This window comes from Jaculus jaculus, chromosome 10 (genome assembly GCF_020740685.1).
Source record: "Jaculus jaculus isolate mJacJac1 chromosome 10, mJacJac1.mat.Y.cur, whole genome shotgun sequence".
NCBI classification, from domain to species: Eukaryota; Metazoa; Chordata; class Mammalia; order Rodentia; family Dipodidae; genus Jaculus; species Jaculus jaculus.
The window spans coordinates 61154293-61167731 of NC_059111.1; the positions used below are offsets into that span (position 1 = coordinate 61154293).

At 40.0% G+C, this 13439-nt stretch overlaps 1 protein-coding gene across 2 annotated transcripts in view; it reads right to left on the reverse strand.

Annotated features, from left to right (window-relative positions):
- LOC101612059 (lanosterol 14-alpha demethylase) overlaps positions 1-13439 on the reverse strand; it is a 42114-nt gene that overhangs the window by 16923 nt on the left and 11752 nt on the right. For both annotated transcript variants that reach the window (XM_045159925.1, XM_012948296.2), the window contains exons 3-4: positions 2387-2563; positions 231-357 (exon numbers count right to left, since the gene is read on the reverse strand). In XM_045159925.1, coding sequence (XP_045015860.1) covers positions 231-357; positions 2387-2539 — 280 coding nt within the window. In that variant the 5' untranslated portion in view covers positions 2540-2563. The remainder of the gene's footprint in view (positions 1-230; positions 358-2386; positions 2564-13439) is intronic.

Consider the following 13439-nt stretch of genomic DNA (forward strand, 5'->3'; position numbering starts at 1 on the left):
CTACTGGCCTCTAAACATAGGCTACTTCCTGATAGGTAATGACAATTACCTATTAAGGCAACAATTACTGTAGCCTCATATGAAGGCTGTATTCACTTACAACTGTATGGTAATAGAATATGTCCCTGTCACTAAATCCAAGGTAGTTCAACATACATTGTACTTTATTATATATGCATATATATCTCTATTTGTGGAAGAGTGGGACAAATGTAAAACATTTTGCTTACTTTTTTCTCCACTTTCTCCCCAACTTTGAAAGTATTCCTTTGTTTCTTTTTCAATTATAGAAACATACTGTTTAAAGTGGGCTATGTTGAGGCCACTTTTTAATATTTTCTTCTGTTCCAAGAAAACCTTCAAAATATGAAAATTTAGCATTAAAATGCATTTTTATTTTATTGTAAGACCCATGATATTACTATAATAACACTCAAAAAAAATCCTGAAAATTTGAAAATACAGTTCAAAAATATTTTAAACTATACCAGAAATGGATTAAAGCAAATATGCATATATTTGAAGTGACATATAGAAAAGTATATGCTCCCAGTGACCCAGACAAATGACAAGTTGGGAATCCCACCTCCTGCCTTCTAAAACATGCCCTTTTCCTGACTCCTAACTCAAGGCTCCATTTTTCTATCTTGCTCACCTTCCAGTCTCTCGACCCAAAGCAAAACTCTCAATGCAAACTCCCCAAGATCTATTATATTTCAGTATTACTTTTATCCTTCTTCATATAGTCTCATTCTATTTCTTTTTTTTTTTAATTTTTTTTTGTTCATTTTTTATTTATTTATTTGAGAGCGACAGACATAGAGAGAAAGACAGATGGAGGGAGGGAGAGAGAATGGGCACGCCAGGGCTTCCAGCCTCTGCAAACGAACTCCAGACGCGTGCGCCCCCTTGTGCATCTGGCTAACATGGGACCTGGGGAACTGAGCCTCGAACTGGGGTCCTTAGGCTTCACAGGCAAGCGTTTAACCGCTAAGCCATCTCTCCAGCCCTCTCATTCTATTTCTAAACAAAGACGTATCATTGACAGTACCATACAGAAAGTTTAATGAGGACATAGTCTGAAAGTCTGAATAAAATACATTTACACTAAAACAACTAATTGCCCTTTGAGATCATTATATGGCAAAAGTCTAACAAAATGTGTGAAGAAAATGAATAGATAAATCTGAACAGAGATTTTGCTCTCCAAGGCTCTTGCTTGTGAACTTAATGACAGTCACTCATTCCCTCAGTACTCCCCAACTCAGAGCCAACATTTACCATCAACTCTTGACTACACTGCATGTGGCAAGAAGGTGTCTACTGTATGCTCTACATTCTACTCAGCCATATGGGACTTTGGGAAGCAGGGCACATAATCAAACATACCACACCCCTGAATTTGCTACATTAAAAGAGGAAACATTTTTATTTAATTTTTTTAAATTTTATTTATTTGAGAGAAAGAAACAGGCAGATAGTTGGAATTGCCAGGGCCTTCAGCCGCTACAAGCGAACTCCAGAAGCATATTCCACCTTGTGCATCTGGCTTACATGGGTCCTGGGGAAATCAAACCTGGGTCCTTTGGCTTTGCAGATGAGCACCTTAAGTGCTAAGCCATCCCTCTAGCCTTAAAAGAGGATGTTTATTTCCTGTCTTTCTTTTTTGGTGGGGGAAAGAGTCTTCATTCTGTAGTCCAGGCTTACCTAGAATTCACAATCCTCCTGCCTCAATCTCCCAAGTGCTGAGACTATAGGCAAATGCCACCATATTAGGCTTAAAAGAGGACTTCTAAAGTCAACAATTTCTAACTCAAGGCTCTTAAGCTAGAATTTCAGGCAGGAGTGGGCAGGTAGGAGGTCCTTTTCATGAAACAATAGATTTTTCTTGTTACCTTCTCAAATCAAGTCCCAATATGCTAGCCGGACATGGTGGCGCACGCCTTTAATCCCAGCACTCAGGAGGCAGAGGTAGGAGGATCACTGTGAGTTCAAGGCCACCCTGAGACTACTTAGTGACTTCCAGGTCAGCCTGAGCTAGAGTGAAACCCAACCACAAGAAAAAAAAAATTCCCAATATGCCAATTTATCACTGACTACCATTTCTTTTTGCAGGAAGCCTTTTAAAATTGTTCAACCCATGTCAATAATTATAAACACAAAACTCTTTGTAATCAGCTGCTCTGTGGTTTTTAAGATTTTCGAACCCAGGAATAAGTCACTTTATATTATAAATGTGAAATATTAACACTACTCACCACTTTGAGTTTGAGGCCACCCTGAGACTACATAGTGAATTCCAGGTCAACCTGGCTACACAGCAAGACCCTACCTCACAAAAAAGGGACTACTTGCTATAACAACTTCAGATAAAAATGTCACCTACTGCATTGGGCACATCATAGGCAACTCCCTTCCCAAACACAGGTGTGGTCAGACGACTATAGACATCTTCTGCATTCAGGTCTTCATTTTTACTATTGAAAAGCAGTGCAGCTGCATCACTTCCCAGAAGGTAAGTAAATGTCTTGCCCACCATGGTAAAACTAAATACAGGTCCATACTAAAGAAAAAAAAAGGTTCCCAGAAGTATTATAAAACACATATGTACAATACCAAAATTCTAATTTCACAAATCACAATACACTTGAACATTTCATATCATTCATAAACTTTTAAACAATTCTTCATAATGCCATATTTCCCATTACTGTCTTTGTCTAAATTTACTATCATGCACATCCAGTCACAAAAGCAGTGAAAATACAGCCTTTTATTCTACTTTCCATTGTTTATACTGAAAATATTTTCTATCTTCACAAGATATCTAACACTTTCTATTATTAAGCATAATGTTAACGGAGTTAATTGCTCTTTACTACTAGGCACATAGGTAACAGGTACAAGCTTTTAAAAAAAATTTTTTTCTACTGACTACACAGAAGTCTGCAACGAACATTTCTGAGAATATACTTTTGTTCCATTTGTCAGAAATATATTCTCTGGCCAGGCGTGGTGGCACACGCCTTTAATGCCAGCATTCAGGAGGTAGAGGTAGGTGGATCATTGTGAGTTCAAGGCCACCCTTAATTCCAGGTCAGCCTAGGCTAGAGTGAGATCCTACCTCAAAAAAAAAAAAAAAATGAAAGAATGAAAGAAGAAAATTAATTCTCTCGAGTAACCAAAAAAATGATTTTTCTATAGTATTGCTATGTAAAGACAATAGAAGTTCGTTTACTTAATCAGATTTATACTCTTACCAACACTGAAGAATTTATTTCATTGTTAATCTTATTATCCTATAGGTTTTAATTATTACTATTAACAGTAATAGGAGTACAGACTAGGCTCTGGGGATGTAAATGTGGGAAAACTATCAATTTATGAATCAAATAATCACATCAACAATTGTAAAAGGTCTTACAGAAAGGAAAGCAATAGAACCTTAGAAAGGAAGACACCCAAAGAGGAAAAGGCCTGGACTGGGATCATGAGAATGAACAGAAGTAAGCCTGGAGAGCCCAGGGTGCAAAGGGATCCTAAAGTTGAACAAAAGAGGGAAGATGAGATGAGCTCAGAGTCCATACCATGCCTGATAAGCCACAGTAAGGAAGCTTTTCCTTGGCAAGCAATGTGAAAGTGTGGTTGAGTTTTAAGCATATTTGGAAAGACAAATTAAAATATGTTTTTCTTTAAATCCTCCTATCTTTGACCTGTAAAAGAGAAAATGAGAGCAGAAGCAATTTCAAAGGACCTATTGATGCTCATTAGAGAAATCTGATGATAATCACTTGGCATAAGGTAATGAGGGTACAAGGGATATAGAAGTACAGATAATCAAGATGTTTTGGACACAAAATCTTTAGCCTTGGTCAAGGATTAATAGATAAGGAAATATCAAGAAGCTTTAGATTTCTACTACATTGCGAACTGGAAAAGCAATAGCAGACTGTGGTAAGATGGCCAGGAGTAGAGAGAAAAATCACAGGTTAAATATTAGAAATGCTGGGCTTCAGATGCTTGAGACAACTAACAGAAATATGAAGGAAGTAGATGTCTGAGCTGGTAGCCCCAAAGAGAAACCTGAGCCACAGATATCAGTGTGGGGCTCACCTCCACATGGCAAATAGCTGACTTGTTCCAAGTACAGAGGAAAATTCATTGAAAGTAAAGGAACAGGGCCACATGCCAGAAAAACCCAACAGCTTCTACCAAAAAGTAAATACATGGAGCTCAGTGGTGAAGGGAAAGGAAAACAGACCAGAATGGACTGGAATAAGCAAACAGGAGTGGTAGGAAGACACAGTGAAGACAGAGAAGTTATCAAGGGAGGGGGCACTTAGAAGAAACTGGGTGGCTAAGCAGCTTTAAGTACCTATATTAACAATTTAATGCTTCACCTTAAGGCCTTGAAAAAAGTACAAGACAAACCAAAAATCAGTAGACAGGAAGAAATAATAAAGATTAGGGCAGGCTTCCAGTTAAGATGGCGGAGTAGGAACCATGCCAAAACAGTCCAAGGGAGAAAAAGAACCCCCCTCCCCCAAAAAAAGTGCCCAGCAAAATACACTCTTCTGCTAAAAAGTGAGGTGTATAAGAAATTGCCAATGCCAGTAGAAGTAGGAGAGACCCAGGATGTCTAGAGACCACAGAAGCAGGCAGAAGCGGCTCTAGCAGTGGCAGCACCAGGTCCGCAGGGCCATAGCCAGCAGACTCAGCCTGCGCCACAGGAAAAGCTAGGTGAGGGGATTCTCCATTCATACCGGACTTCCTTGCAAACTCAAGAAATGTGAAGGTAGGAGCATAGCAACCAACGGAGGAGCAGTTCGTGAGGAAGAGGGTCACATGGACCAGCAAGAGACTTAGAGCCAGCATCCACAGCCTCCCCTCCCCCACTGCCAGAACAAGAGCCAGCAAGCCCCAGAGACCTGGGAAAGGGAGCTCACCTACACAGCACCCAGCACCACTGACCAGAGCAGCAATCCAGCGACCCAACCAACCTACCTGAACTCAAAGCATAGCAAAGAGGGACCCAAGCAAGAGTGCAACATAACTGAGACCAAAACCATCCCAAACTGGGGTTAGACCAGGTCAGTACCCACCAATTAGCCTGGTAAATAGGCTTGAATCGGAAGTGCTAACTGCACCTTCCATGTCAGGATAAATTATATGTTAAATCTGATGTATGGCTGGATTTGCCATTCTTAAATAAGCTATATTTTGGGCTTGTCATTTGTTGCTTCCTGATTTATATTGGCTTTGTTTCCTCTTCTGTTGTTCATCAGGGAAGGGTCTCACTGGGTCACAAGCTGACTTAGAACACTCAACAATCCAGAAATCTTAGCCTCCTAATTGACAGGATTTAGGGTGTGGGGCAGCACACATCCAAAGGGACAGTAAGGATCTGGTTGTCATACCTACTCTGGCACAAAAACTCTGTGCTGTTTTTCATTGAATGTGTACGTTGTTTAGTTAAATTTTAGAATCTGCCTGTAGTTTGTTCCACTCAGCCTACCTGAATATTCTCATAGCAGGCAAGCCCAACATCTACGGTCACTTCTGCAGATACTCTGAGAGTCTTAAGAGCCACACCTAGCACCTTAAGCTCCTACCCTAAAGATATATAACATCAGATTGAATGATACATCTAATAATACTGCAGCTACTTAGAAAACCCAAGCATTAAATTAATCCAAGATACAAAATATGTATACAACACAAGAAACACCAAAATTCAAGACAATATAAATCCACCAAAAAGTATTAATGTATCAGATATGACCTCCAGTGAGAATGATTTAGAGGAAATGCCTGAGAAAATTTTGAAAAGAATGATTATAAATATGCTCAAAGGAGTCAAAGAGGAAATCAAAGGAATAAGAGGGAATCAAAAAGATACAGGAAACCAATTTAATTAAATAAAGAGGTCAATACAAGGCATATATAAGGAAATAGAAATAATAAAGAAAAACCAGTCAGAATTACTAGCAATAAAGAGCACAGTCAATGAAATTTAAAAAAATAAATAAAAACTCTGTAGAAAATCTCACCAGTAGAATGGATGAAAGAGAGGACAGAATATCTAAACTAGAAGACCAAGTGGCAGACCTAATACAGTCCAACAAAGAGAAAGAAAAACTAATAGGAAAGTATGAATGGGAATTTCAAGATATTCAAACTACAAATCAATAGCAAGAAAAGCTATAGAGCATACACAGAATCATGGAAATTAAACAATATGCTACTAAATGATGAATGGGTCAATGAAGAAATCAAGAAGAAAATCAAAAAATTCATAAAGTCAAATGGTGATAAGAACACAACATACCAAAACCTTTGGGACACAATGAAGGTAGTCCTAAGAGCTATAAGTACCTATATTAAGAAATTAGAAAGGTCTCAAGTAAACAACTTAATGCTTCACCTTAAAACCTTGGAAAAAGGAGAACAAGGCAAAGCAAAAATCAGTAGACAGGAAGAAATAATAAAGATTAGGACAGAAATTAATGAAATAGAAACAAACAAAAAAAAAGCAGTCCAAAGAATCAATGAAACAAAGAGTTGGTTCTTTGAAAGGATAAACAAGATCGATAAACCCTTAGCCAACCTGACCAAAAGAAATATAAAAGAAACTCAAATTAATAAAATTAGAGATGAAAAAGGCACCATCACAACAGATATCAGAGAAATTCAAAGTATCATAAGGACATACTCTAAGAAAATATACTCCTCTAAGTTTGAAAATCTGAAAGAAATAGATGATTTCCTTGATTTATGTTGCAGTCAGGTTCACATTGCTGGTAGAAATCACCCAACCAAGAGCAGCTTCTGGGAAAAAGAGGTTTATTTTGGCTTACAGGCTCAAGGGGAAGCTCCACGATGGCAGGGGGAAACAAAGGCATGAGCAGAGGGTGGACATCACCTCCTGGCCAATATAAGGTGGACAACAGCAACAGGAAAGTGTGCCAAACACTGGCATGGTGAAACTGGCTTTAACACCCATAAGCCTGCCCCCAACAATACACTTCCTCCAGGAGTCATTAATTCCCAAATCTCCATCAGCTGGGAACCTAACATTCAGAACACCTAAGTTTATGGGGGACACCTGAATCAAACCACCACATTCCGTCCTTGGCCCCCAGAAACTAATATCCATACATGATGTAAAATACAATGCATTCATCCAACTTCAAAAGTCCCATAGCTTTTATCAATTCTAATAATGGCCATACATCCTCATAGTCCAAGATCTTTTAACTGAGCCACAATATCAAAAAATAGCCTCAAAAAAACCATAATGACACAGAATAAATATTCACACTGCAAAAGATGGCATTGGGCATAGCAAAGAAACAGACAACCAATACAAGATTTAAAACAACCAGGGCAAATATCAAACTGTAGCTTCAAGTCCAGCAACTCTAGCCAGTGACAAATCTTCAAGTCCAATAATTCTAACCAGCAACAAGTCTCTGGCATTGCAATTCCGCCCCTCCAGCTAGGCTACTCACAGTACTGGAAAACTTCATCAAGGCTGGCAGCTCTCCTTGGCAGCCATCTCATGGTCCCAGCATCTCCACTGGGTCTCCACTACAACCCACGGTTCATCCTCATGGCTCCATGGGGGCTCCATGCAGGCAACCAGCAAACCTGCTTCTCACTGCTCATGGCCATTTCCAAAACACAAGACCATGTTGCAAACTCAATGACCTTACCATGTGCGCCCCACCATCCTGAAGCAGCTGGCTTGATAGAACGGTGGAATGGCCTTTTGAAGAAACAGCTACAGCACCAACTAGGTGGCAATAGCTTGGAGGGCTGGGGGAGAATCCTCCAGAAGGCTGTATATGCTCTTAATCAGCATCCAATATATGGTATATGGTACTGTTTCTCCTATAGCCCAGATTCACATGTCCAGGAATCAAGGGGTGGAAATGGGAATGGTCCCACTTACCATCACCCCAAGTGACCCATTAGCTAGATTTTTGCTTCCTGTTCCCACAACCCTATGCTCTGCTGGACTACAAGTCTTGATCCCCGAGGGGGGGGGGGGTGCTTTGCCAGGAGACACAAAGAACATTCCACTGAACTGGAAGCTAAGACTTCCCCCTGGTCACTTTGGGCTCCCTTGAGTGAACAGGCTGAGGAAGGAGTTACAGTGATAGCAGGGGTGATGATCCAGATTACCAGGAGGACATTGGACTGCTCCTCCACAATGGAGGTAAGGAACAGTATGCCTGGAGTGCAGAAGATCCTTTAGGGCGTCTGTTAGTGTTACCATGTCCTGTTGTCAAAGTCAATGGATGACTGCAACAACCCAATAGAAGTAGTATGACAAATGGCCCAGATCCTTCAGGAATGAAGGTATGGGCCACCCCTCCAGGTAAAGAACCAAGACCTGCTGAGGTGCTTGCTGAAAGTGGAGGAAATACAGAATGGGTAGTAGAAGAAGGCAGTTACAAATACCAGCTAAGGGCACATGACCAGTTATAGAAACGAGGACTGTGATTGCAATATTTCTCTCCTACCTTGATAACAGAGTATCTGTATGTATCTACACCAATATTATGATTATATAATTAGCTAACTGTTGAATTTATATTAGACCCATTATATTAGAGACTAAGCGTTGTGTTGGGGGGAAGATTTTGCGGTTCTGGTTGTACATGGGATAGTTATGCCATATTAGGTAGAATTATGTGCTTGTTACTGTTTTCATTTGGAAATTAAGTATGATGTAAGGAGACATGATTTGATGCCAAGTTGACAAGGGGTGGACTTGTGATAGTTAAGGTGTTGTCAACTTGATCTGTTTAGTAATCCACAGAAATCCCTTTCGGGTGAGTCTCAGAGGTTGCTTCTAGGAAGGACCAACTAAAGGAGGAAGTACTTCCCCCAGAGTGAACAGCCCCGCTCACAGGGGGACTTGATATAAGGAAGCTCTGGGTAAAATGAGCTCCTTCTTTCCTTCCTGCCTTCCTTCCTTCCTGCCTGCCTTCCTTCCTGCCTTTCCTTCCTTCCTTCCACTTGGTGGCCAGAGCTGCTCGTTACCTTCCAGTGTGGATTGAAGACCAGTGCGGACTAAAGACCAGCATCAACCAAAGACCCACGTGGATCGAAACCCAGTGGCTCCTCAGGAAGCCTCCAAGCTTTCCAGCACCATCTGCAGTGCTGGGTCAGGACTGCTGAGGCATCTGAGCACATGGACTGAGCAGCTACCAGGTTAGGTGATTCTTGGGCCTACAACTGCTATTGGACTACTGTAAACTGATCCAATAAATCCCCTTTTTAAAAATAACTCATTCTAGCAGTTCTGTTCCTCTAGAGAACCCTGACTAACACAATTTATATGACCTACTTAAATTAAATCAAGATGAGATTAACCACTTAAATAGACCTATAACAAGTATAGAGATCCAAGCAGTTATCAAAAATCTCCCAACTAAAAAAAGTCCAGGGCTGGAGAGATGGCTTAGCGGTTAAGCGCTTGCCTGTGAAGCCTAAGGACCCCGGTTCGAGGCTCGGTTCCCCAGGTCCCACGTTAGCCAGATGCACAAGGGGGCGCACGTGTCTGGAGTTCGTTTGCAGTGGCTGGAAGCCCTGGCGCGCCCATTCTCTCTCTCTCTCTCTCTCCCTCTCTCTCTCTGTCTCTCTCTCTGCCTCGTTCTCTGTTGCTCTCAAAAAAAAAAAAAAAAAAAAAAAAAAAAAAAAAGTCCAGGCCCAGATGGATTGACTGGTGAATTTTACCAGACCTTCAGGGAATAACTAACACCAATGCTTCTTAAACTTTTCCATAAAATAGAAAAAGAAGGACTTCTACCAAACTCCTTCTACAAAGCCAGCATCACCCTGATACCAAAACCAGACAAAGATAGAAAAAAAAAGAAAGAAAATTACAGACCAATCTTCCTCATAAACATACATGCAAAATTGCTCAAAATATTGGCAAACAGAATACAAGAATATATCAGAAAGATCATTCACCCCAAACAAATAGACTCTACCCCAGAGATGCAGGGATGGTTCAACATATGCAAATCAATAAATGTAATACATTATATAAATGGACTGAAGGACAAAAATCACATGATCATCTCATTAGATGCAAAAAAGGTATTTGACAAAATCCAACATCCCTTCATGATAAAAGTTCTACAGAGATTGAGAACAGAAGAAACATATGTCAACACAATAAAGGCTATTAATGATAAGCCTTCAACCAACATATTACTAAATGGAAAAACGTAAAGCTTTTCTACTAAAATCAGGAACATGACAAGGGTATCCATTGACCCCACTTTAATATAGTACTAGAAGTCTTAGCCATAACAATCAGGCAAGAGACACACATAAGAGGGATACAAATTAGAAAAGAAGAGGTCAAGTTATATTTGCAGATGATATGATTCTATACATAAAGGACCCTAAAGACTCTACCAGCAAACTGTTAGAGCTGATAAATACCTACAGCCATGTAGCAGGATACAAAATAAACACTCAGAAATCAGTAGCCTTCCTATATCTAACAACAAAAACACAGAGGATAGAATTAAAGAATCACTCCCATTCACAACTGCATCAAAAAAAAAAAAAAAAAATCAAGTACCTTGGAATAAACCTAACTAAGGAAGTGAAGGATCTCTACAATGAAAACTTTAAAACACTCAAGCAAGAAATTGCAGAAGACACTAGGAAATAAAAAGACATCCCTTGTTCTTAGAAGAATCAATATTGTGAAAATGGCAATCTTACCAAAAGCAATCCACACATTTAATGTAATCCCCATCAAAATTACAAGGGCATTCTTCACAGACATAGAAAAAACAATCCAAAAATTCATTTGGAAGCACAAAAAAATCTCAAATATCTAAAACAATATTGAGCAACAAAAAGAAGGTTGGTGGTAGCTCCATACCTGATTTTAACCTATACTACAGAGCCATAGTAACAAAAACAGCATGGTACTGGCACAAAGCAGACATGTAGATCAATGGAACAGAATAGAGGACCCAGATGTAAGTCCAGGTAGTTATAGCCATCTGGTATTCAACAAAAATGGCAAAAATACTCACTGGAGAAAAGAGAGCCTCTTCAGCAAATGGTGCTGGGAAAACTAGATATGTATCTGTAGAAGGATTAAAAACAGACCCTTCTCTCTCTCCATGCACAAGAATTAAGTCAAATGGACTAAAGAACTCAATATCAGAACGGAAACTCTGAAACTGCTAGAGGAAAAAGCAGGGGAAATCTTTCAACATATTCATCTTAGCAAAGACTTTCTGAATATAAACCCAATTGCTCAGGCAATAAAACCACAGATCAGCCACTGGGACCTCATGAAATTACAAAGATTTTGTATGACAAAGGACATTGTCAATAAAGCAAAGAGGCAACTAACAGAATGGGAAAAAATCTTTGCCAGTTATACATCCGAGAGATTAATATCTAAGATATACAAAGAACTCAAAAAATTAAGTAAGAAATCAAACAAGCCAATTAAAAAATGGACTATGCCAGCACTTGGGAGGCAGAGGTAGGAAGATCACCATGAGTTCGAGGATACCCTGAGACTACATAGTTAATTCCAGATCAGCCTGGACCAGAGTGAGACCCTACCTCAGGGGGAAAAAGGGAGGGGGGGGCTATGGAACTAAACAAAGAGTTCTCAGAAGAAATATAGATGGTATATAAACACCTAAAAAAGTTCTACAACCCTAGCCATCAGGAAAATGCAGATTAAAACTACATTGATATTCCATCTCACTCCTGTCAAATTGGCTACCATCATGAAAACAAATGACCTTAAATGCTGGCAAGGATGTGGAAAAAGAGAAACCCTTCTACACTGTTGGTGGGAATTCAATCTGGTCCAGCCATTGTGGAAATCAGTGTGGAGATTCCTAAGACAGCTAAAAATAGATCTATCATATGACCCAGCTACAGCACTCCTAGGCATATATATATCCTAAGGACTCATCTCATTACCTTACTTGCTCAATTACTTGCTCAACCATGTTTACTGCTGCTCAATTCACAATACGGGGTAATGGAACCAGCCTAGATGACACTCAACTGATGAGTGGATAGTGAAGATATGGCACATTTATACAATGGACTCAGCAGTAAAGAAAAATGAAATTATGACATTTGCAGAAAAATGGATGGATCTGGAAAGGATTATACTAAATGAGGTAACCCATGCCCAGAAAGCCAAACATCACATGTTCTCTCTCATATATGGATCCTAGCTATAGATGATTGAACTTCTGTGTGAGAAGGAATAAAACTCGGGAGCAGAGGCCAGTAAGCTAGAAAGGAGATAAAAAGGGGATAGAAAGAAAGAGAGGGGGGTACTTAATCATATATATATATATATATATATATATATATATATATATATGTAGAAGAATAGATTAATGGGGTGAAAAGGTCTAAGTAAGGTCAGGGGAAGAGACTGAGTAAAGGAAAGGTACAGGGAGAGCTAATCAAAATCTAAGAGGATATAAGTAAATCATACAGAAACCTACTTTTTTGGACAATGGAAAACTCAGGAGCTGTAGATTATTACTAGAAAATTTTCAGTGCCAGGGAGGGGATACCTTCCAGTGAGTTGTTGGCCAGGAAGCTCCCTGATGTCCCTAGAACATGATAAACCATTGTCAAGGCCCTTGGTTCCCTACCAGGAATAGATGGTAAGACCCTATTGCTGAAGACTCCACATACTTGGGCTGCAAGGTCACTGAGAAATCCTGCTGGAGCTGAGCGGAAAACCTCCTCCACGTAGACCAGCTGACAGCTGGAAAAAGCCATGCTGCTTGTAGTTAAATGGAAGAGAGAAATCACCAGTGAAGATACTGACCAGTGGACACTGCAAGCCTTATAATTTGCCATCCAGGAAATTGAGCCAACAGGTGAAATAGTGGCAGGTCTGTCATGGTGGAAACAAACTGCCCTCTAGTTGGTCTGGAGGCCTGCTCCTTGGGAGGGAATACATCCCTGACACTGAAAACATACAACAGGGGTAGTCATGAGCCCTATGAATGTAAACTCTGCTGGTGTCTGACTAGATGTATATACTATGCTCACCAAACTGCTCAGTAAGCACTTCTCTTAATTTGTAAACCCATATATTAATGCTACTCTCACTTTTGGTTATTGAAGCTTTTCTTTTCAGATAGCAGTGACTTTGGGATTACTCACAAGGCACCACGGTGCTGAGAAGAAGTGACAGAGGAGTGCTCAGCACTGAAATATCTCTATCACACCTTCCTAGGTTCAGGGTCCATTGCAGAAGAGGTGGCAGAAAGAATTTAAGAGCCAAAGAAGAGTAGAACTCCTTACAATGTACTCCTCCAGACACAAAATGGCCTGGATATCCATGACCTCCCAGTGCCTGACACTACCTACACAAGACCATCATGACAAGAGGAAAAGATCAT